Source organism: Salmo trutta, chromosome 7 (genome assembly GCF_901001165.1).
Source record: "Salmo trutta chromosome 7, fSalTru1.1, whole genome shotgun sequence".
NCBI lineage: Eukaryota > Metazoa > Chordata > Actinopteri > Salmoniformes > Salmonidae > Salmo > Salmo trutta.
In genome coordinates this window covers 12,294,018-12,318,215 of record NC_042963.1, presented here as the reverse complement: position 1 = coordinate 12,318,215, position 24,198 = coordinate 12,294,018, and the positions used below count along the sequence as shown (strand labels likewise).

At 42.6% G+C, this 24,198-nt stretch overlaps 1 protein-coding gene across 1 annotated transcript in view; it reads left to right on the top strand.

The window, feature by feature from the left end:
* Nucleotides 1-1,510: 1,510 nt before the first annotated feature.
* The window catches only part of nell2a (neural EGFL like 2a), a 116,039-nt gene continuing 93,351 nt past the window's right edge, over nucleotides 1,511-24,198 (top strand). The window contains exons 1-8 of the mRNA XM_029758005.1: nucleotides 1,511-1,942; nucleotides 2,254-2,382; nucleotides 16,679-16,829; nucleotides 19,981-20,154; nucleotides 21,091-21,187; nucleotides 23,416-23,488; nucleotides 23,581-23,663; nucleotides 24,022-24,150. Of these exons, the coding sequence (XP_029613865.1) occupies nucleotides 1,894-1,942; nucleotides 2,254-2,382; nucleotides 16,679-16,829; nucleotides 19,981-20,154; nucleotides 21,091-21,187; nucleotides 23,416-23,488; nucleotides 23,581-23,663; nucleotides 24,022-24,150 (885 nt within the window). The 5' untranslated portion in view covers nucleotides 1,511-1,893. The remainder of the gene's footprint in view (nucleotides 1,943-2,253; nucleotides 2,383-16,678; nucleotides 16,830-19,980; nucleotides 20,155-21,090; nucleotides 21,188-23,415; nucleotides 23,489-23,580; nucleotides 23,664-24,021; nucleotides 24,151-24,198) is intronic.

The following is a 24,198-nucleotide window of genomic DNA, read 5'->3' as shown; positions in this document are numbered from 1 at the left end:
TAGTATGCTCAGGAGTGGTGTGCGATGTGCCTGTCTGACCAGAAGACGGCTGGGATCCGATCCATTGTCCTGGGTGGTGGGCCAAACAGAGGATCCGCTTCGGGAAAGTCGTATTTCTGGTCGTAATGTTGGTAAGTTAACGTTTCTCTTATATCCAATAGTTCCTCCCGACTGTATGTAGTTAAACCTAAGATTACCTGGGGTAACAATGTAAGAAATAACACATAAATAAGCAAAATACTGCATAGTTTCCTAGGAAAGGCGAAGCGAGGCGGCCATCTTTGTCGGTGCCGGAAGTAGTATATTTGTGTTCTTCTTTCACTGTCATTTAGGTCATTATTGTGGAGTCACTACACTGTTGCTGAGCCATCCACAGTTCTATCTCATCACAGCCATTGAACTCGGTAACATCGCTGAGGAGTTTCCTTCCTCTCCTGCAGCTCTGTTCAGAAGCATGACTGTATCTTTGAGGCGTCTGGGTGGTTTAATACATAATGCACAGCATAATTATTAACTAGACCATGGTTAAATAGATATTTAATGTCTGATTTGTTTTTGTTACCCATCTACCAATTACTGCCCTAGGCTTTTTGAATCTGTGCTTGAAATTCGATACTTGATGACTGAGGGATCTTACAGAGGAAGGGTTATTCATTTAAAAATAATGTCAACCCCTATTATTTCACAAAGAGTGAGTTCATGTAACTTTTTATGTCATTTGTTAAGCCAAAATGTACTCCTGAATTAATTTAGTATTGCCTAAACAAAGGGGCTGAATACTTATACATTTACTATGTTGTTTTTTTCAGCTTTTATTTTTTACGGAAAACATATTCCACTTTCACATTGGAGTATGTTGTGTCTATTGTTAAAAAAACAAATGACACAGACAATTTAATCCCACTTCGTAACACAATAAAATGTGAAGAAATCCAACATTTCTGAATACTTTTGCAAGGCACTGTATTTACTGGCACAGCTCTCTGTATACTAAGTGTTTCATATTGCGATTGCTCCCATGGAGGACAAAGAGCTAAGTGGTATCAACACATTTGTGGAACACAAAGCATCTGTGGTGGTCTATGAAAATTATCAACAGATTCCTGTCAGAGCCAAGCATCCCACTTTTCCACACGATGATGGGCCACGTGAGAAACTACAGTAACTTGGGAAAACAAGGTTTGAGTGGATTGATGGAGGAATCAACACACACACCAAGTATCCTCGAGATCCAAGTCATGTATTTAAAGGGTCTATCCGCAGTTGAAACAATAACAATGCGACATCCCCTCCACTTTTTTTGGTAAAAAACGGAAGTATAGGGCTGGAGAAATGTAACCACCGTCATAGACAGAGCATTAGATACAAGGACTAACTATCCATGATATAAAAATTCTAGTTTTAACTATGTGTTGAGGCTATACAGTGTTTGTTTGGTGTTCTTCTTAATGTTTTGTATACTCAGTGAATAACAACTACAGTATTTCAGTGCGCGTTTGGGATTATCAAGGCATTTTCAGCCAAGACCACAAGGGGGTTTATTGATCCATTCGCTTCGTTCTGCTTTCCTTCACACCCTGAAAACGGGTACCCTCTCTCTCCTCTCCTCTGTCGCACTCGTGCAGACTGCTGAACAGAGGAGCGTTTCAGGGACTGGGAAGATTGCTTTGTTACAACCTCTATTGCCTAGCCACCTGTGTCGCCGACTGACCGATGCCAGTAGTATAACATACCTGTATAAGGTAGCTCGCACTGAATGGAATAATATCTCTTGCTGATCCGGTTTTCACAAATGTGGGATTTGTAAAAGGCTACTGAGCTGTTGTGACATCGTTGGATTGAACAGTACTGCCTCTTGGAAGTGGACAAAACATGGACTAATTTTGATTCACAATGGGATTAAAACTATTTCTTGTGCTCAGTTTGTTCTGCGTCACCTCAGGTAGGACACACATTTGCCATTGACCATAATGTCTCGTAGCTAGTTAATGTCAACGACTTGAGACACCCACTTTACAACATACATGATTGTAAGCTATCATCAAACTGGATTGTCATTGTCGTGTAATTTAGTATTTCTCCTATCCACTTTCAGCTATTATTAAAAATTGCAGTTGTAAATGTCAGATATATTTCTGAACACTTAGATGCGCATCTACCCAGCATCAATAACCTTTCAGGACAGGTCACTGAATATGCTATGAATTTTGTCCTTCATGCGTAGCCTATTGTGTTTGTGTTTATATCAATAAGTTTTAGGTTTCGGGGTTGATCCTGCTCTACGCATCAACGTGTTCGATGAATTAACGCTTGGAGAGGGTTTTGATGGAGTTAATCAAGTCCAGGGCTTTCACAGCGAGTCTCGGGCGTTCCACTTTCAAGGTAAGATGCTGCCATGAAGACACCTAATATGCTGTGTTGGGCTGAAGGTGACAGGGCAACAATGATTGATTGCAGTTTTTTCTTCATAAGAATGAAGTCCAAACTCATCAAACATGGTAAGGGAAAATACTTGTTTTGTACTATATAATATTAGATTGACTAATGGTAAATGGGCGTTGATGCTCTTAGAAGCTCTCATATAGATGGAAACCATTCAATTTATGCATCTTCTCCACAATACAACCTGTTTGCACAACCATCTCTTTTGACATACAGTAGCGTTGTGTTGTCATTGTCTCTTTGAGTGAGGCCAGGGGCCCAGGATGCCACCTGCCCATAACAAAGGCAATGATTCCCATAATAGAGAGGGGTGTGGGGGTGACACAGATCTGGGCAGACACAGACATGCAAATAATGATGGAAAGACGGCATAATGAGATTAGTCAGCAACAACACCCCGGGCTCGTGGAGATGTATGGAGCGTGGATGAGGGTGAATTGGCCACTCTATGGACCCAAGTCAGACTGGTCCTTCAATGATCCCCCAGTGTCTGAAGTATATTTGATTATATTTGATTTGATTAGGGGTTGTCTAGTCTGAACCTGTATTAGTTTGTCAGAGATAGGAGCCATTAGTAAGAATATCACTAGAAGCAATCTCCATGTTTGTCCCGTCTTAACATGCTAGTCTTGATCATCTGACTGGCAAAGTGGTGGTGTATTGGACAGAGAAATGCCGTTTGTCACAAGAGTTCTGCTGGTGTCGCGCTCTAGTTGTAGGTTTTACTGCTCTGCCCTCGCACCTTTTAAAATATCACTAAATAATACATCATTTTAAATTAGGGTAATTCCATTTGAATTCAATCACTTTTTGACAGCACTTCTTTTGTTTCGAACGAAACCTTCCATACACATTTGGCCATTGTAGAAGTGCTAAGAAAGTGACTTTTTGGACCTGAATTAAGATGTAAAGGTACACAAAGTTGACCCATTTTGCATATCCCACCATAGCATGAGACATCCATGTCTTCATCAATGGAAAATATAAACTGTTGCGATTGATATAATTTAAAAGCCACAAACAGGGTTGTCAAGCTAAAATAAAAATGATCATCCTTTAACGCTAATTATCTAAAAACGCACCAACTCCCATTGTTTTCATATTTGGGTATGTTGTAATTTACACCCTGTTTTACATCATCGAAGGTTTTTGTGTTGTGTCCGCCCTCGGTTGAGACAAAACATGCTCTTGTGTCGTATTTTGGCTGATAAATGTACTAAAATGGGAATACATTTGAAATGTCAACTTTCAAGTGGTACCACAAAGATGATTGTAGATCCACACATCAGAGAATGTTGACTTGAATGGGAATATCTGTTGTTTTAAATTACACTGTCAATCCCCCAGTAGATAATAGAAAATACATGACCATTTAAATTGACATTCGACGGTGGCTGGACTTGCTGTCATATTGGTGGTCGTAATTAGAAGTTACAGTACAATTTCAGTCAAATCTACATTTCAATGGTGTACCAGCTAAATTGGTGTAGTCTAAAGGGATAGGTGAAATATGTTTCTATGATTGAAATGACACCCAACCTGTCTTCAAGAGCATGTTGTCTCTCAGCTGATGGCGGGCACAACACAGAAACCTCAGGTGATGTGAAATAGGGTCTAAGCTACAACAGCAACAAAAAATCAGAGTTTACGCGTTTTTAGATAATTGACATGAAATGTTATTTTTTTATAAAAAAAAAATACAAATTCAAGAAATAATCAAATAGTTTGACAACACTTTTTTTAAAAGCTTTTAAATGACATCAAACTTTTCCAGTGACAAAAACATGGATGGTGGGGAATGCATAATGGGTCAACATTGAACACCTTTATCTTCTGAATGTTTTGGCATTCGGGTCCAAAAAGTCCCTTTCTGACCACTTCTTCCATGTGCAAACATATATGGAAAGAATTCCTTAAATCAAAAGGAATGCTGTCAAAAAATGATTGAATTCAAATGGATTCACCCATAGGTTTTTCCATGGTAAAGTTCTCTGGAGAAGAATATCAACCCGTACACATTAACAGATAAAGCTCTATGCATCCAGATCAATGCCTACAAAATGTGGTGTTCTGCCTTCAAACGGAACATTTGGCATCTTATAAGCACATCATCCAATACAAAAGTGATGAACATTGATGTTATAGGAATACCTCATTTCCAAATCCTTCTACTACACATACCTCATGTCTATCCTCTCATTTAAATCTACTGCTCTGTAGCCCTGCAGGTCATGGCTAGAAGGGATCCAGCCTTTGTCAAATTAACATCAGATTTGACTTTTCATAGCAGGTTAGGATAAATTATTCATCACGTTAGGAGAATTAACGTAGCAGGTTAGGAGAATTAGGTTAAGCTTAGGAAAAGGGTTAATATGACAAAAGCTGTATGTATCCCTTCTAACCATGACCCTGCCAGCACATTTATGTATAGTGCCTCAACGTCTGCAGCTAGAGCCCCTTCTCCTCTTTGTAATGTCCCATCCTCTACTATGCCACCCTCTCTCCTCCAGTTCGCCATTGGTGTCACAAAATAGAAACATGACTCAGACGCCCCCGTACATTCTTCAGTGTGCCTCTGTCAATACAGCCCTTATTTCTCTGGATTACCTTTGAGCAGAGTTTAAGCACATTCAATTACCCACCCAGCAGAAAGGAAAACGCTGCGTTATTTATGGCTGCTTCTGCCTGCTGACATCATTCATTTAGGATGTCTCTGTTAAGTAAGTGATGCTGGGTGGAGGCGCGGTGCGGAGCGGCAGCCAAACCTTCTGGCCTCTGTAGTGTAGTCTCTGGATATAGAGCTGTCTGTCTGATTGGGGTTGATAGACTGTAATCCAGATGTGTGGCTTTGGCTCGGCTAACATGGCTGCATGGGTTCATTCCGATGCTCATTAGAAACCAATCTGAATGTATACAGGGCTGTGGCTGCCTGTTTCTCTGCCTGCCTGCCCATGGGGGTGGCTGGTATCTCTAGGAGGCGGGCGAAGGCGAGGAGAGGATTCTGGAGGTGGTGAAAGAGGGGAGGAAGATAGGGAATGTTTGTGTGTGTGTGCTAGCTTGCATGGATATGTGTGTGTGTGTGTGTGTGAGAGAGAGAGAGAGAGAGAAAGAGAGGAGGGAGGTGGGGATTGCATTTTAGAACAACCCCCCCCCCCCCCTGCAGCAGATTGTCTTTGAAGGTACATGTCAACTGTACAGCAAAGCCACAGTTCAGATAGAGAGGCATGCCTCGGGGACTGGTATGATAGAGCTGGAGGAAGGAATGCCCCTGGCTATATCAGTCGCACCTATTTGGGGCAGGTGGCACCCTGTAGAAGGAACTTCGTTCATCCTATGTTTTGGTTGCAAACAAGACATCTTCATGATTAAAATAGGTTTCAGAGTAGATCCCTCTGTGGTACATACGAAGCACACCCACAAACAGCACTGAACTCCTATCGGACACAGTCTTACTACAGTAACTGATGCTGGAAAAGCAGCTTGCCATGGTCACGACAGTAAGCGGTCAGTGAGCGGTGTCCTATTCACACAGCTGCATGCTCGTGAACCCAGAGCCCTGCGTGCCGTGTGTTGCTTTTGTGTCACCAGCCAGCCAGAGCTGTGTCAGAGAGGCATTAGTTCTTGTGGGATGGAAGAGACTCATTTATTATAGAGCAGCGCTCCCTGTGTGTGTCTGTGTGTCTCTCTGTGTGTGTGTGTGTGTGTCTACCAACCAAACAGGAGGCATCTAATAGTCTAACCTCTGGGGCTACAGACAGCTATTCCGGCAGAAACACAGCATTCCCATCTGACTGTTTCTATGTGGAAGGACTTGTGACAGTAACTTGACCCACAAATCAAGGTGTTTTTAGCCCTGTCAAGCCAACCTGATCCTTTGTTCCAGAAGTGCTGATGTTGGTTGGGGGTTATTTCTGTCACCTCCGGGCCACCATACACCATACATTTACATAGATAAAAGACTGGTGGCTGGCTGACACCAGCTCAAAGACTCTGAATGTCAGACAGTCAGTGGCTGGCGGACTGACGGCAGTGCAGAGTCGATCAGAGAGTTTTGGAGACAGTGCTGCCCCAGCAGTCCTGGAGGTGCCCTTGGCTCAGTTTAGTGTTTGTTCCAGTAGAGCGGACACACAGTAGAGGGATAGACCATCCTCCGAATGCAGATTGCCTGATCCGGCCGAAGCCGGCGCTGGTATTGGATTATTCAGTTAGAAGCTGTAGGCTAGCCAAAGGGGGGTAATGGAGGGTTTGGAGTTGCTGTTGAGTTTATCATTACTGTTGTCTCCCAAAAGAGACGTTCTCGGTTCCAACCCTCCCACGCAGATACCTCAGCCTCACCTCCAACGTTTAAAACAAAAAGTGTTTGGGGAAAATTCTGTCATTTCTAACTGGCGGTGTTACGCAATGTTGAGTGAGGCAGGAATGTATTTAAGTAAACACTATCCTCATTATTTAGATCAAAACATTGCTGTGATTAGGGATGCACCGATTTTTACATTTTGGCCGATACCGATATCCGATATTTTCCTTGCCAAAAAAACCCAATTCTGATAACCAATATTTCAAATTTTTGCATCTTTTTAAGCATTCTAGTATAGTTAAATAGTTAACACACCCGCACATGGACGCAGCGGTCTAAGGCACTGCATCTCAGTGCAAGAAGCGTCACTACAGTCTCTGGTGCGAATCCAGGTGGTATCACATCCGGCCGTGATTGGGAGTCCCATAGGGCGGCGCACAATTGGCCCAGCGTCGTCTGGGTTTGGCTAGGGTAGGACGTCATTGTAAAGAAGAATTTGTTCTTAACTGACTTGCCTAGTTAAGTAAAGGTTACACACACACCACACCACACTGAACAAAATGTTATTTTGTTGGCTTTTACGTATGTCCCCATTACCAGTAAAACATAATCAAAACCTATTTCTTTCACTTACTTGCTGTGCTGTTTATTTGTTCAGTCGTTTCATTCTCAACCAGGATTTCATCATACATGTCAAGCATTGAAGTTTCAACCGTGGTCTCTCTTCCTCTGTGAGCACAGTCACTGCGTCCGTCTTCATCTTTTCTAGCTGTGTATGTAACATTTCATGTAAATCATCTTTCTTGTCTGCATCGAAGTAGCGGTCCTTGTACCTAGCATCAAGCATGGTGGTGACACAGTAAAAAGGCTCAGAGAGAATTCCACCAAATCGCTTGTTCACAGCCTCGAGTACTTTTATAAGTTTTAACCCCACGGTCTGTGTCGGCAGTTTTGTTGAGCAGGCGTTACAATTCCATAACAGAGGGTATCACGTCTGCTGCAGGTGATTAGCTTATTTCTCCAGTCAGTTGTTCAAATGGCGCTAGGAGTGTGTTCATGTTTCCAAGTTTCAAACATGTTCTCAAATGCCATTGAAATGGCAGCAGCGGTATGAGAACCAGCACATTCTTGAGCATGCAATACAGCTTTCCTCAGTACGAAATCCTTGTCGACCCACTGTGCTGTCAGACTCAGCATGCTCATGGGGCTGACATCGCTGGCCCAAATGTCAGTCGTGAAGCTAATAGCAGTGACGCTCATAGCAAGTAGCTCATAGATGTGCATTTCAACAATACTGTAACTCCGGTAGGGCAACATCTAAAAAATAGTGTGTGCCGGGGCTCGACCAGTCGGCGAAAGCCAACATCATCCACAACAGAGGACGGTTGATTGTCAAGAGCAATGAATTCCATTATCTTGGCGTTAATGGATTTCGCCTTTGAGTTGTCTCGCTGAAATTTTCTTACTCTTTCAAATGACTGCTCGACTTCAACTTGTTTAGTTGTTGGAAGTGTGCGCTTAGTATTTTTCTGCTTTTGTTGTGTAGCGCTGTATTTTCGTGGCGTCATTACGTCATCTACTTACGTTATAAAGGTATGCACGTCAGCTTAGACATCGGTTTTGCACATCTGCGTTAAACTAGACATCGGGCCGATGCCGGTATTTTTAGCTAATATTGTCTGATTCCGATATGCTCACCGATATATTGTGCATCCCTAGCTGTGATCTTTAACCTGTTGAGGATCTTATCCCGATCTTATCCCGGTATTGGGATTCATTGTCATGTGACCATGGCGGGGAATTCAAAACTGCAAGAGTAATCATTTCAAAAAATCAAATAATCAACTATTTTCCTCCATTTGAAAGATATATCTCCTAAATCTAACCACGCTGTCCGATTTTCAGAGGCATTACGGAGAATGCATAAAGTTAGGTTATGTGAGGAGAGTACATTGACAATAGCTGCGTGTAATGTTTAGCCAATTCAAAGAAGGGCATCAACAGACAGAAAACTAGCTAGAATTATGCACTTACCTTTGACAACCTGCATCAGATGACACTCATAGGACATTATGTTATACAATACATGCATTTTTAGTTCCATCAAGTTCATATTTATATCCAAAAACAGCATTTACAGTCGCGGTGAAATTCAGAATTTTTTTCGGCTCGAATGCACCCAGTGAATCCAGCATTACAAATCACGGAATTACTATTCGAAAACATTGGTAAATTATAATATTGTCATTCAAAGAATAATATATTATCATCTCGTAATTGCTACCGAAGGGCCAGATCTCAAAATAACTTTACTGGGAAATCACATTTTGTATAAACTGGGTACTATGCTAACAACAATAAGCTATATGCTAAGCTAAGCTAAGCTATACCGTTAGCATTAGCATCATCTAATATCGATAATAACATTCTAAATATCCCCTTACCTTTGATTATCTCCATCAGAAGGCGCTGCCAGAGATCCCAGGTCCAGAACAAATGTGGTTTCTTTTGACAAAGTTCATAATTTATGTCCAAATAGTTAGCGTTCAGTAGGCTCCCACAAAATGAGGTGGGCAGTGTAAAGTCACGTCGAAAAACTAAAGAAAACCTAGTAAATAATCTATTTACGTTTGTTTAAACATGTCAAACGTTGTTTAGCACTAATCTTTTGTTCCATTTTTAACGTGAAACATCAGTAAACATCAGTAATATTTTCACACAACCTATCAAGTGTCTAGAATAAACGATAATGACAAAGGCACTCTTCTCAGATTCATGCGCAGGCGCAAAAAATGAAGTGATGACGTGTCAACTTGTAAGCTTTCTAATTCGGTGTGTATTTATCACAGATGCTTCAAACAACTTTCTAAAGATCGTTGACATCTAGTGGAAGCAGTAGGAGTTGCGAACTGAATCCTTTCTCACTGTGGTATCTTTAAAACAATGACACTAAATAGTACAGTCACAAAATTCTCTTTTTTTTTAATCTATTTTTCACAGGTTTTTGCCTGCAATATGAGTTTTGTTATACTTACAGACACCATTCAAACTGTTTTAGAAAATTCAGAGTGTTTTCTATCCGAATGTGTTAATAATATGCATATCCTAGCTTCTGAGTTGGTGTAGGAGGCAGTTAAAAATGGGCACATATTTCTTTCAAAATTCTCAATACTGCCCCCGTGGCCCGTAGAGGTTAACTTGCTATTATTGTTGGACTCTGTTCTGGTTAAAGTCAGGCACAACCTTTATGGAATGATTAAAAAAACATCTATATTATCTATATAATCTATAGATGTTACCCAACCCTGTACAGTGTACACTTAAGGGGTCACAGTATACGGTGTACATGTGTACGGCGTAGGAGTTCATTCTGAAAATACTGTAAGATACGGGAGCAGTTAGAAAGGATTGTGTGATAGTTAGGCCAGGTTTGGAGCTTTAAAGGCACCTGTTCCAAATGGTAAACCTATGAACCATTGATTAGATTGGCATTACCCCCCCATGCGTTTCTAAATAGTTAACCAAATAGCTACCCGGACTATCTGCATTGACCCCTTTTGCACCAACTCTTTGTACTCATCACATATGCTGCTGCTACTGTTTATTATCTGTCCTGTTGCCTAGTCACTTTACCCCTACCTATATGTACGCATCAACCTCACGTACCCCTGCAGATCGACTCAGTACTGGTACCCCGTGTATATAGCCAAGTTATCATTATTCATTGTGTATATATTCCTTGTGTTATTAGCTTTCTATTATTTAATAATAATTCTCTCTGCATTTTTTGGAAGGGCACAAACTTGGAGTTCAGACTGATAAAAAAAGTAGCATTACTCAGTTACAGATTAGAGTCAATCACCTGGTGTGAAACCATTAAAGCTGTATACATTCTGCAGATAAGATTAGTGTGCTGGCTAGGCTACCACAAAGCTCTGTTTCCCAGGAACCTCTCTGAGCCTGATGCTTTGAACTTCTCACTCTGTCAATGCATTTCTTGATGCCCGAAAAGGAGTGTTTTTCCCCTTAATTAATCTGTGTCAGTTAGTTCAGTGATAGCATTGAAAGCGATGCCAATGTGAGATAAGGTATGACATGGATGTTCCTTTCCAGGCTATTTAATGTCTGTTTTGCCCATGTTAGAGTGGTCATTAAAAGCAGGTGGTCGCCCCATGCAGGCGCCTGCCAATACCTAATCGACTGATGGCTTCTGATGGCTCCTGCCTTGCAGTGCAGTGCATGGGGATGGGGCCTAGGGTATTGATTTGGCAGAGAGTGGGGGAATCTGGCCCTTTCATCCACTCCTCTTTCATGTGGAGGGTTTTTGGGAGGGTTACTGGTAGGGTACTGTCTGGGGCTAATCTTATGCCCTGAGTGAGCAGCACCGACGCAGGGGTCCTATCTCTATGCTTTTGATGCGGGCGTCTCCAAACACAGCCGTGCTCATCAGTAAGTCTGAGAGAGGGGTCCATCTAGCTCCCTAAAGCCCCACCCTACCCCATCCTCCCAACCAGTCCCTCCCCCAATTTGACACTCCCCACCCCCCATGGGAAAGCAGGCTGTGTTCTTAAGAGGAGAGGTTACCACCAAATCACAGGCTGATGGCTTGCTGTGGATCCCCGGGCTCAGTCCCAAGACCCCTCGGCCCAAACGGTCCCCTACCTCACCTTCATTCTGCCCCTCCATTGTGCCTGGGATTGAGATATTAGTGTGGTCCCCTTGTCTTGGCCAGTCACACCCGCCATGCTGAGGTCTGGCACATTACTGACTAGCACAGCACCGTACCATCTGCGGGCCGGAGCCTTTTGCTTGGGTTCAGTTTTGTTTTTCAAGTCTGACAAATGGCTCATTGTATTTCTGTTGTAGGGAAAACGTCACTAAACCATTATGCGTCACCCTATTTGATCTGTAATTACGATTCAATGAGGTAGTCCACTAAGTCACCTCAAAGCATTAATAATTTCCCCAAATGTCCTACATTATTATGAAGAGTGGCCACTTAGATTTAATTATTCATTCAGAGGCTTTCTGTTGCTACCGTCAGGTTACTGCTGGGCAGACTAATCTGGTACATGTCACCGTTGCATCTGTCCCACCTCAGCCAATGACACTTTAATGACACCAGCTGTGGTGAGAGGATGCAGTCTAGCGTTGCATCTGTCTAGAGGACCTAAAAACCAGACAACCTTTTTTGTTGTTGACAGAAACGACTCAAAACATGGCCTCCCCATGGAGTAGCCTAGCCAGCATCCGACAGATGCTAATGCTAGCAGCACACGTTACACTCCTTCCCCGAAGACTGTATAACGTGCGTGTCTCCTATCACACGCATCGTCGACTACTCTACATGCTCTCCCTGCACAGTGCCAGGCTTCATCGTGGCCTTGGTAGTGTTTGCAGGTTGCATTGTGTTAATTGTCTACTCCCACCAGCTGGAAGTTAAATGTTTATGCACTGAGGAGAGGAGAGGCAGCGATGCTAGCTTAGCTTCCCGTAGTGCTAAAGAATGCCATCCTGCATGCGTCCCCTGGCTGGGAGTGAACCCTTTGATGTGATCGCTTCTGAGAAATGTCATCATTTATTGATGCTTCCATTAAAGTAGCATAGACGTCTGGGCAGAGTCAGGGGAGAGGGTGGCACACTGGTGGGACTGGAGAACTGAAGACTAGCTACAGAAGACAAGCTGGGCTACACAGAGATCTGAAAATAATATAATATGTAATATACTGTGTATATATACAGTACCAGTCAAAGGTTTGGACACACTTACTCATTCAAGGGTTTATTTGTACTATTTTCTACATTATCAAAAAAAAGTGCAGACATCAAAACTATGAAATAACACATATGGAATCATGTAGTAACCCAAAAATTGTTAATCAAATCAAAATTGATTTTAGATTCTTCAAAGTAGTCACCCTTTGCCTTCATGAAAGCTTTGCACACTCTTGGCATTCTCTGAACCAGCTTCACCTGGAAAGCTTTTCCAACAGTCTTGAAGGAGTTCCCACATATGCTGAGCACTTGTTGGCTGCTTTTCTTCACTCTGCGGTCCAACTCATCCCAAACCATCTCAATTGGGTTGAGGTCGGGTGATTGTGGAGGCCAGGTCATCTGATGCAGCACTCCATCACTCTCCTTCTTGGTCAAATAGCCCTTACACAGCCTGGAGGTGTGTTGGGTCATTGTCCTGTTGAAAAACAAATTATAGTCCCACTAAGTGTAAACCAGATGGGATGGTGTATTGCTGCAGAATACTGTGGTAGCCATGCAGATCACCATGCACAATGCCAAGCGTCTGCTGGAGTGGTGTAAAGCTCGCCGCCATTGGATTCTGTTGCAGTCGAAATGCATTTTCTGGAGTGATCAATCACACTTCACCATCTGGCAGTCCGACAGACAAATCTATGTTTGGCAGATGCCAGGAGAACGCTACCTGCCCCAATCCTTAGTGCCAACTGTAAAGTTTGGTGGATGAGGAATCATGGTCTGGGTCTAACGCTACAGCATACAATGACATTCTCGACGATTCTGGGCTTCCAAATTTGTGGCAACAGTTTGGGGAAGGCCCTTACCTGTTTCAGCATGGCAATGCCCCTGTGAACAAAGCGAGGTCCGTACAGAAATGGTTTGTTGAGATCGGTGTAGAAGAACTTGACTGGCCTGCACAGAGCTCTGACCTCAACCCCATAAGACACATTTGGGATGAATTGGAACGCCGACTGCAAGCCAGGCCTAATCTCCCAACATCAGTGCCTGCAGCAAGTCCCTGCAGCAATGTTCCAACATCTAGTGGAAAGCCTTCCCAGAAGAGTGGAGGCTGTTATAGCAGCAAAGGGGAAACCATCTCCATATTAATGCCCATGATTTTGGAATGAGATATTCGACGACCAGGTGTCCACATACTCTTGGTCATGTAGTGTGTATGTATGTGTGTATATATATTTATATATATATATATATATATATATATACACTGCTCAAAAAAATTAAGGGAACACTTAAACAACACATCCTAGATCTGAATGAAAGAAATAATCTTATTAAATACTTTTTTCTTTACATAGTTGAATGTGCTGACAACAAAATCACACAAAAATAATCAAAGGAAATCCAATTTATCAACCCATGGAGGTCTGGATTTGGAGTCACACTCAAAATTAAAGTGGAAAACCACACTACAGGCTGATCCAACTTTGATGTAATGTCCTTAAAACAAGTCTAAATGAGGCTCAGTAGTGTGTGTGGCCTCCACGTGCCTGTATGACCTCCCTACAATGCCTGGGCATGCTCCTGATGAGGTGGCGGATGGTCTCCTGAGGGATCTCCTCCCAGACCTGGACTAAAGCATCCGCCAACTCCTGGACAGTCTGTGGTGCAACGTGGCGTTGGTGGATGGAGCGAGACATGATGTCCCAGATGTGCTCAATTGGATTCAGGTCTGGGGAACGGGCGGGCCAGTCCATAGCATCAATGCCTTCCTCTTGCAGGAACTGCTGACACACTCCAGCCACATGAGGTCTAGCATTGTCTTGCAGTAGGAGGAACCCAGGGCCAACCGCACCAGCATATGGTCTCACAAGGGGTCTGAGGATCTCATCTCGGTACCCAATGGCAGTCAGGCTACCTCTGGCGAGCACATGGATGGCTGTGTGGCCCCCCAAATAAATGCCACCCCACACCATGACTGACCCACTGCCAAACCGGTCATGCTGGAGGATGTTGCAGGCAGCAGAACGTTCTCCACGGCGTCTCCAGACTCTGTCACGTCTGTCACGTGTTCAGTGTGAACCTGCTTTCATCTGTGAGAGCACAGGGCGCCAGTGGCGAATTTGTCAATCTTGGTGTTCTCTGGCAAATGCCAAACGTCCTGCACGGTGTTGGGCTGTAAGCACAACCCCCACCTGTGGACGTCGGGCCCTCATACCACCCTCATAGAGTCTCTTTCTGACCGTTTGAGCAGACACATGCACATTTGTGGCCTGCTGGAGGTCATTTTGCAGGGCTCTGGCAGTGCTCCTCCTGCTCCTCCTTGCACAAAGGCGGAGGTAGCGGTCCTGCTGCTGGGTTGTTGCCCTCCTACGGCCTCCTCCATGTCTCCTGATGTACTGGCCTGTCTCCTGGTAGCGCCCTCATGCTCTGGACACTACGCTGACAGACACAGCAAACCTTCTTGCCACAGCTCGCATTGATGTGCCATCCTGGATGAGCTGCACTACCTGAGCCACTTGTGTGGGTTGTAGACTCCGTCTCATGCTACCACTAGAGTGAAAGCACTGCCAGCATTCAAAAGTGACCAAAACATCAGCCAGGAAGCATAGGAACTGAGAAGTGGTCTGTGGTCACCACCTGCAGAACCACTCCTTTATTGGGGGTGTCTTGCTAATTGCCTATAATTTCCACCTGTTGTCTATTCCATTTGCACAACAGCATGTGACATTTATTGTCAATCAGTGTTGCTTCCTAAGTGGACAGTTTGATTTCACAGAAGTGTGATTGACTTGGAGTTACATTGTGTTGTTTAAGTGTTCCCTTTATTTTTTTGAGCAGTATATATATAAGTTTGCATTTCACAGGAAATTTCCTTCAACAACAGGGTGACCAGATTAAGATCCTACATCTGAGCAAAGAATATTCATGGTTGCTCAACCGTAATGCTATCTCAGATATGTCTATTATTTCTGGCATAATGTGTATTAATGACAGCGAGAGCCGTGTTACTGTCACTGAAACTTTACATAAAGACAGTAGGATGCAGGAAAATAAAACCAACAACAAACAATTCACGATGCCTCAGTTGTTGGTACAGACAGGCAAAAGAAACAATCCACTCTTGGAATTACAGCAGAACACAGCTGGCTATTTCAGCTCCTCAAAACCTCTGATCAATCTCCGTCAGGCAGCTTCAGAGCTGCACCTTTGGATTGCAGCTTTATCTGCCAGCCGAGACAAATCGATAGAAAGCTGCAAGACATGGAAGTGAAGAAGAAGAACGCAGCGGCTCTGTGTTATATATTTATATATACATACATGTATATACAAACATATATACAGTATGTATGTGTCCACCACACAGAGACGCTGCGTTCTTCTTCTCTTCCATGTCTTACAATATAAGTGAATAATAAGAAGAAGAAGAACGCAGCGGCTCTGTGTTATTTATATATATATTTGTCTCGGCTGGCAGATAAAGCTGCAATCCAAAGGTGCAGCTCTGAAGCTGCCTGTCGGAGATTGATCAGAGGTTTTGAGGAGCTGAAATAGCCAGCTGTGTTCTGCTGTAATTCCAAGAGAGGATTGTTTCTTTTGCCTGTCTGTACCAACAACTAAGGCATCGTGAATTGTTTGTTGTTTGTTTTATTTTCCTGCATCCTACTGTCTTTATGTAAAGTTTCACCAACAGTAACACGGCTCTCCCTGTCATTAATACACATTATGCCAGAAATAATAGACATATCTGAGATAGCATTACGGTTGAGCAATCATGAATATTCTTTGCTCAGATGTAGGCTCTTAATCTGGTCACCCTATTGTTGCAGGAAATGCAAACTTATAGTGTATTCACGGTTTAAAAAGGCTTCTAAAGTTTGTAATTTCCACTTCCAGAATTGATTTGCCCTAACCAAAAATGCATCTACCCCTACAAAAATGTCCATTAATGATAATCCACACAATAATTCACATTTCCTGTTGCAGCAGAATAGTTTTCCTGCTGTGGGAGAAACTGGTCAAATTAAGTTCTTGCATCTGTATGTAACATGCAATGAGGTAATAATACCAAGGATAACCAACATCTGCAACAATGATAGATAACCTCTAATGAATGGAAACACATTGAATTGAAATTCGTAGATGAATAATGCTAATGTATTTGAATTCTCATGTGCTACTACAATATTGTCTTTTTAATGACCAAACTGCCACTTGTTCTTTTCCCAGGTTCATCCAGGGAGGTGAAGGCCCCTGATGATGTGTCTGCGCGGATGCTCCAGAAGCTGAGGGGCCGGACTGAGTTCACCGTGCTGGTCACCCTGAAACAGGAGCACCTAAACTCTGGGGTCATCCTCTCTATCCACCACTCTGAACAGAGGTACAGCCAGAGTCCTTACAATACTTACTGAATACAATGCTGGAGTCCTCACAATACACACCGAACACAATGTCAGAGACCTCACAAAACACACTGATCAGAGTATGAATGGCTCACCTTTGCAGTGAAGTCCTTCTTAAAATATGGGAGTGTCATTTGTGTGTAGAATGTGTTGAGGGTATATACAGTATTTTTGTGTTTTTGTGTAACTGATACACACACACACAACATGTTAATTTGTTTAAATGTATGTACATTTTAAAGTATTTTGTCTTTAATGTATTTTCCGTTATGTGTCGGACCCCGGTAAGACCAGCTGTCGCTATTGCCGTTGGCTAATGGGGATCCTAAGAAATAAATTAAACAAATTAAAATACTGACTTGATACCTGCAGCACTGACAGACCAGACTTAACAATTCTGTACAGACAAAGCAAATGACCCTGTACGGCACGAACTCATTTTATTCCTAGTGCAGCACTAAACCAAACACAGACCCATTGTGGTTGTGAACAGAAAGGTGATGAGCCTCTCTCCTCTTCCTGGTTAGTTAGCATGCTGATCTGTTTTCCATTAGCTAGCTGTGCAGCCAGCAGATCAGACTTGTAATCAGAATGCCACATAATGTGTTGATTGAACTGTGTACATTAAAGTCAGCGCAAAGTAAAGACCTCGCTGCAATGTTAATGACTTTCCCCAGCTCTGATAAGCCCAGCCAGGCTGTGTGTTCACTGCACGCTACAGGCTGAGTGATCCCGGCAGGCAGAGTTACTGGATTTGTGCAGCTGGTATATTGTGCATGGCTGGGGCAGAATAACTCGTTATATCGGTTTGTAGATAAATCAACTCCAGTTCCTCTTCAGTACAGTTCCTCTTCTGAGTGGTTGTTTTTCTTTTGAATAATACTTTGAAGCGAGTAGCTCCAAAGAAATCTCTGTCTTTAAAGCCAGAGCTGATGACTCTTTATTGGCAACTCTGGCAGCTCTTTCTATTAGTGTCACTTCATATAGGGAATCTCTATGGACTGGATAGATGGAAGGCAGGGGTTTCCTGAAATACCAACGTACCCCTGTCCCCATGAGTTTACTCCTCTCACTCACATCACATGGTTGTACTAGTGTTGTCTGGTGTTGTGTCTCACTGAAGCTCTCATTAACAGCCATAGAGTAGCATTAAGCTTGCACATATTCCTGGGATTGAATGTTGAAAGGGTTATCAGACCTAGAGAGACCATGATTCTTTGAAACAGGGTGAGGCATTTATATTTCACCATGGGGTGAGTGAGGTGAGAGATCTACTTTACTGAAAGGATTCGGATTCTGGGAATGAAGAGGAACTGTTCAGCTGTCTGTAGAACTATGGGTGTGGTCGGTCCTCTATTGTACTGCCTTTTACCTCTGTTAGTGATGTTGAATTGGGTAGAATGGGATGTGTGTGTGTGTGCGCGCATAGCAATTCCTCTCTCCATATGCCATCTGCTCATTATTCCTGGTTCCACACAAGACAAACTCAAAGTTCCAGTCAAAAGTTTGGCAACATACACATTCAAGGGGTTTTCTTTATTTTTACTATTTTCAACAATAACAAATATGGAATCACGTAATAACCAAAAAAGTGTTAAACAAATCGAAATATGTTTTATATTTGATATTATATTGAGATATTTAGATCATTATCCCGTTGAGAAACAAATTATAGTCCCACTAAGCGCAAAATAGTTGGGATGGCGTATCGCTGCAGAATACTGTGGTAGCCATGCTGGTTAAGTGTGCCTTGAATTTGAAATAACACAGACAGTGTCACCAGCAAAGCACCCCCACACCATCACACCTTCTCCTCTGGTGGGAACCACACATGCAGAGATCATCCGTTCACATACTCTGTATCTCACAGACACAGCAGTTGGAACCAAAAATCTAAAATTTGGACTCATCCATCCAAAGGACAGATTTCCACCGGTCTAATGTCTACTGCTCGTGTTTCTTGGCCCAAGCAAGTCTATTATTTTTATTGGTGTGCTTTAGTAGTGGTTTCTTTGCAGCAATTCAACCATGGGGTGACAGTGTAGCCTAGTGGTTAGAGTAGTTGGACTAGCAACGAAAGGTTGCAAGTTCGAATCCCTGAGCTGACAAGGTACAAATCTGTCATTCTGCCCCTGAATAAGGCAGTTAACCCACTGTTCCTAGGCTGTTATTGAAAATAAGAATTTGTTCTTAACTGACTTGCCTAGTTAAATAAAGGTAAAATGAAGGCAGCTGATTTTGAGATGTGTCTGTTACTTGTACTCTGTGAAGCAGTTATTTGGGCTGCAATCTGAGGTGTAGTAAACTCTAATGAACTTATCTTCTGCAGCATAGGTAACTCTGGGTCTTCCTTTCCTGTGGTGGTCCTCATGAGAGCCAGTTTCATCATAGCATTTGTTGAGCTTTGCGACTGTACTTGAAGAAACTTTCAAAGTATTTGAAATTTTCCGGATTGACTGTCTTAAGTAATCATGAATTGCTTATTTGAGCTGTTCTTTCCATCATATGGACTTGGTCTTTTACCAAATAGGTCAATCTTCTGTATACCACCCCTACCTTGTCACAACACAACTTTTGCTCAGTTGCTAGAGCATGGTGTTTGCAACGCCAGCATGGTGTGTGCAACGCCAGGGTTGTGGGTTCGATTCCCACAGGGGCCAGTACAAAAACATGTTTTTTTTTTAAATGCATGAAATGGTATAATATGGATGAAATGTATGCATTCACTACTGTAAGTCGCTCTGGATAAGAGCGTCTGCTAAATGACTAAAATGTAAATGTAACAAGGCACACCTGTTAATTGAAATGCATTCCAGGTGACTACCTCATGAAGCTGGTTGAGAGAATGCCAAGAGTGTGCAAAGCTGTCATCAAGGCAAAGGGTGGCTACTTTGAAGAATCTCAAATATTAAATATAATTTGATTTGTTTAACACTTTTTTGGCTACTACATGATTCCATATGTGTTATTTCATAGTTTTGTTGTCTTCACTATTATTCTACAGTGTAGAAAATAGTAAAAATAAAGAAAAACCCTTGAATGAGTAGATGTGTCCAAACTTTTGGACTGGTACTGTATGTCTAAATCAATTCCTTTCTCCGTCCATATTCTGTCTGCTTTTCCATTCAGGTTCCTGGAGTTGGAGAGCAGTGGGCAACGCAGCGAGGTGCGTCTCCACTACCGCACCAAGGGTCAGCAGGCCCATACCGAGGTGTTTCCCTACAGCCTGGCAGACGGACAGTGGCACAAGGTCTCTGTGGCAGTCAGCGCCTCCCACATCATATTGCACGTCGACTGTAACAGGTACGCTTCATGAACAGTGCCATAATAATGAAACTAATCAGGTTTCATTTATTCCAGTATATCGTATTCATTCATTGTCCGTTTAGGATTTTTACTTTACCTTCTATAACAATATTTTAATGTTTGATTTGTTTGCAATAAATAATTCCTTAATGACTCAAACAAATGATGGAAAACAACCGTTTTTATCGTTGTAAAAAAACTGCTAAGCTGAGAACTGCTAGCTAACTTTTTAGCACAACAAGTCAACAACTTCGGGAGGGCAAGCTTACAAAATAGATCCAGAGAAATCCGACTATTCCTGGAGGCGAAAGTAAAAACGGCAAGCCGAGTCAGTCAAAGAGGAGAAGCATTCGTCTCATAAAGGAAACGTTTGTTTGTTTGAAATAGAGCCATACTAAGACAAAAGAAACATGACACAATGTGTAAATGATAACAAATTAGTGCATGATATTTAGACATTCATGAAAATTCTGGAACTGAATTCTGAAATTGAACAAGAGGCTACAAAATAGGATTTTGATTCCTATGCAACGTTCTACTAATAGGAAAACTTCACTTAGTTTTGTCCTTTTATTGTTTTTGTTTGAACAGTAAAGCAGTCAGCATGGAGAAAGGCCAATAAAACCACTTTATTGCCATGCACTACCCATAAAGCATATTTAGAATGTGTATTATTCAGAAACATCAAATATGGTCAAAAATGTGAAAGATTCTGTGATACGATATTTTGGCCATATCGTAGTGAGTAAGATGACAGAACAGGGTATTTTTTAGTGTTAGGGGCATTATTACTATTCAATTTATTCAAATATTATTGTTTTAGTGGTAGTAATATTAGAAGGTGTGGTGTAGTTGGCAATTATGTTTTATGATTAGCGGTAATCATGTTTTGCCGACCATCTGTGTTGTTTTGACCTGTTTCTGTCTTTGTAGGATCTATGAGAGGGTGGTGGAGATCCCGTTCATGGACATACCTGATGACGCAACTTTCTGGCTGGGACAGAGGAACAGCGCCCATGGCTTCTTCAAGGTAAATATGACATGTTTTGTAAAGCTGAAAACTCTTCACGGTGGCTTATGTTTGATGGTGCGTCATAAACGGTGATGATGCTATTTGATAAATTATTCAAATCATTGAGGAGAAAATTAAGCGCGTTGGCTCATGGACTTTGTTTTCCCACAATCCACGTACTCCCCACCCCATTCCCATCCTTGGTTGTTTAACCATTGACTTTATTTATCAAGTCTGGGAATTTAATTGGTCACATTTCTCAAGTTTGCCAATGTAAATGTTACATTCTTTCTCTCCCCTCCCTCATATTAAGAATGAATTGACATCCTTGTCCCATATATTGTGTCCCCCCTTGTTTACTGCTGCTGTGCATAGCCGGCGTACTTATCCCAGAAACACTGATTTGCTAGAAATCGGTAAAAGCCTTTGGAATGGACCGTGCTCACTCAACATGCCCCATTGTTTATCAGACTTGAAGATGTATCGCCCCTCACACAGGTTTAATCCTCCCAGGAACATCCTTCCCACAGGGATAAGTTAGAGTATATTGTCCTCTCATCTGCTTTTAACCACACTGGTGGTGCTTTATGCCTGCTGTCGGGACAAACTGATCACCAGAATGTGTGTCTGTGTGTGTGTGTGTGTGTCTGTGTACGTATTGCGTCTGTGTGTGTCTGTGTGTGTAGATACGACTGCCTCTTTGTGTATCGGTCTGTGTGTGTGTGTCGCTTCTGGCTGTTGCGTTTCCTCAGCGTTAATTGGCAGATGAAAGAAGACTTGGAGGTCACCCACTAGTCTTGTTGTGTGCCCACCACACCTTTCCCTCCCTGATTAGTGCTGGGAAAGGAAAGCCACATCTCTTCTAACGAAAAACCCCTTAATTAACATATCAGACACTCTCTCTTTGTCTCTGTTTGTATAAGGGTTTAGAGGAAGCAACAAAAAAAAAGTTGCTTCCATAACAGAAATGGATGATACCCATTCAGCAGTTCAATATTATAGCATCCTATATACACTGAGTATACCAAACATTAGGAACACCTTCCTAATATTGAGTTGCGCCCCCCCATGACATTAATAAGGGATCATAGCTGTCAACTGGATTCACTGGACTTGTCATGGAAAGAGCAGGTGTTCTTAATGTTTTGTACACTACAGACAGTACATAATATACCAAGATGTGTAGAAATCCTTAAGATGACTAACAATTGATGACCAATTAAGTTGCACTTAGATCAGGCTACGTCTGGAAAGCAGCTCGTTTTGACAGTAGTCATACGCTCAATAACATTTCACACGTCATGCCTACGTTCATCAGGGATACGTACATGCGTTATCTTCCCTAGTCTGACGGTTTTTCAGCCTTCCACTGAGTCAGAGTCTAAATTACCGGGAGATGGAAACATGTTTAACGAAACACGACTCATACCTGCTTCCATCTGACCTGATGTTGCCATGAGGAATCAGCGAATTGGGTTCTTTCGATTTGAATTTATGGCCAGTAAATTGAAGTAGCAAGACAATTTAAAAAAACAATTTCTCATAAGTTGCGCGGCTCCAAAGAATCCACTCAAGGAATGGAAGGGGCCAGGTTTCCATGGTTACCGAGTGTCTGGATGTGCGGTTCGGCCACAGGACGAAAGGCTATCAAATTAAGAGACCTATGAATCAAATTGAAACTGTATCTCATAGTTATGCTTATCAAAGGGAATCAGGAGAAAACAGAAATTGCTATTACATTCATGACTCCCGTATCATTGGTTCACTTTGCATCCAATTTCAGTCCAATTATCTCACCACACAGACTGTACCAGTCCAGAGAACACATAACTCAGAATAAACTTGTCAGACTGCCTCCCCGATATTGAAACACACATTTCCAGTAACATTCACTAAATATTTCATACGTTTGTTTTCTGATAACAGTATTTATTGAGGTTGTGCAAAATTTGAAGATGATGAATTGCGTGTGTGTGCGTGCGTGCGTGCGTATGTGCCTGCATGCCACAGTAAATGAACAATAAACTAGACCATGTTTCATCTCTGTTATCTCTCCTCAACCTATTGCGCATTAGTTTCCTTAGCTTTTTTTTATATAACACCATCCACTGCAGTGATGATGGCTATCCTCTCATTTCAGGTGCTATCTGTGATCAAGTAGGACACATTTAGTCTGAAGAGACAGTATGCTCTGTGCTGGCTGTAACTAAGTCTGGGTTTTTTTCTGTGTGGGTGTGTGTCTGCAGGGTGTAATGCAGGATGTTCAGATACTAGTCCTGCCTCAGGGATTCATCTCTCAGTGTCCAGATCTCAACCGGAGTGAGTCCACACCTATTGTATTATAAATGTTATTCACCTGTAACATTAAGGCATGTCTACACATGTTGGATCTGTGGTCGGTTCTTTTCTAGCATGCCCAACCTGCAATGACTTCCACGGACTGGTGCAGAAGATCATGGAACTGCAGGATATCTTAGCCAAAACATCCAGCAAGGTACTTGGATGTATCCAGGTTATACACCTTTGTTGTCAAGGCTGATAGCTTGGGCTATTCAATACTGCTTCAACATGTTTCCTTCGCAATCAAAGATGCAACCATACTGGCTATGGTCTACCTCCATACTTTCCATCTATGGTCTTCTTATATGAATCTACTTTGATAATATTATACAGTGAAGATCTCCTTTAGTGCATGGTCAACTGTAGCAGGGCTTGTAGTAGGACTTGTTTCATGTGTATAGAGATGGATGATATGCACCGATCTGAGGCTCACTCCCCCCTCTCCCTCCCCCCTCTCCCTCCCCCCTCTCCCTCCCCCTTCCTCCCTTTGTATCTGGGCTTGGCGTGACCAGCTGTCCAGGGCGGAGGAGAAGATGAATGGTCTGGATGGATGCTATTGTGAGAGGACCTGCAGTGTCAAGGGGGTCGTCTACAGAGAGGACGAGTCCTGGACAGATGGCTGCAGGAACTGCACTTGCACGGTGGGCTGTGTGTGTGTGTGTGTGTGTGTGTGTGTGTGTGTGTGTGTG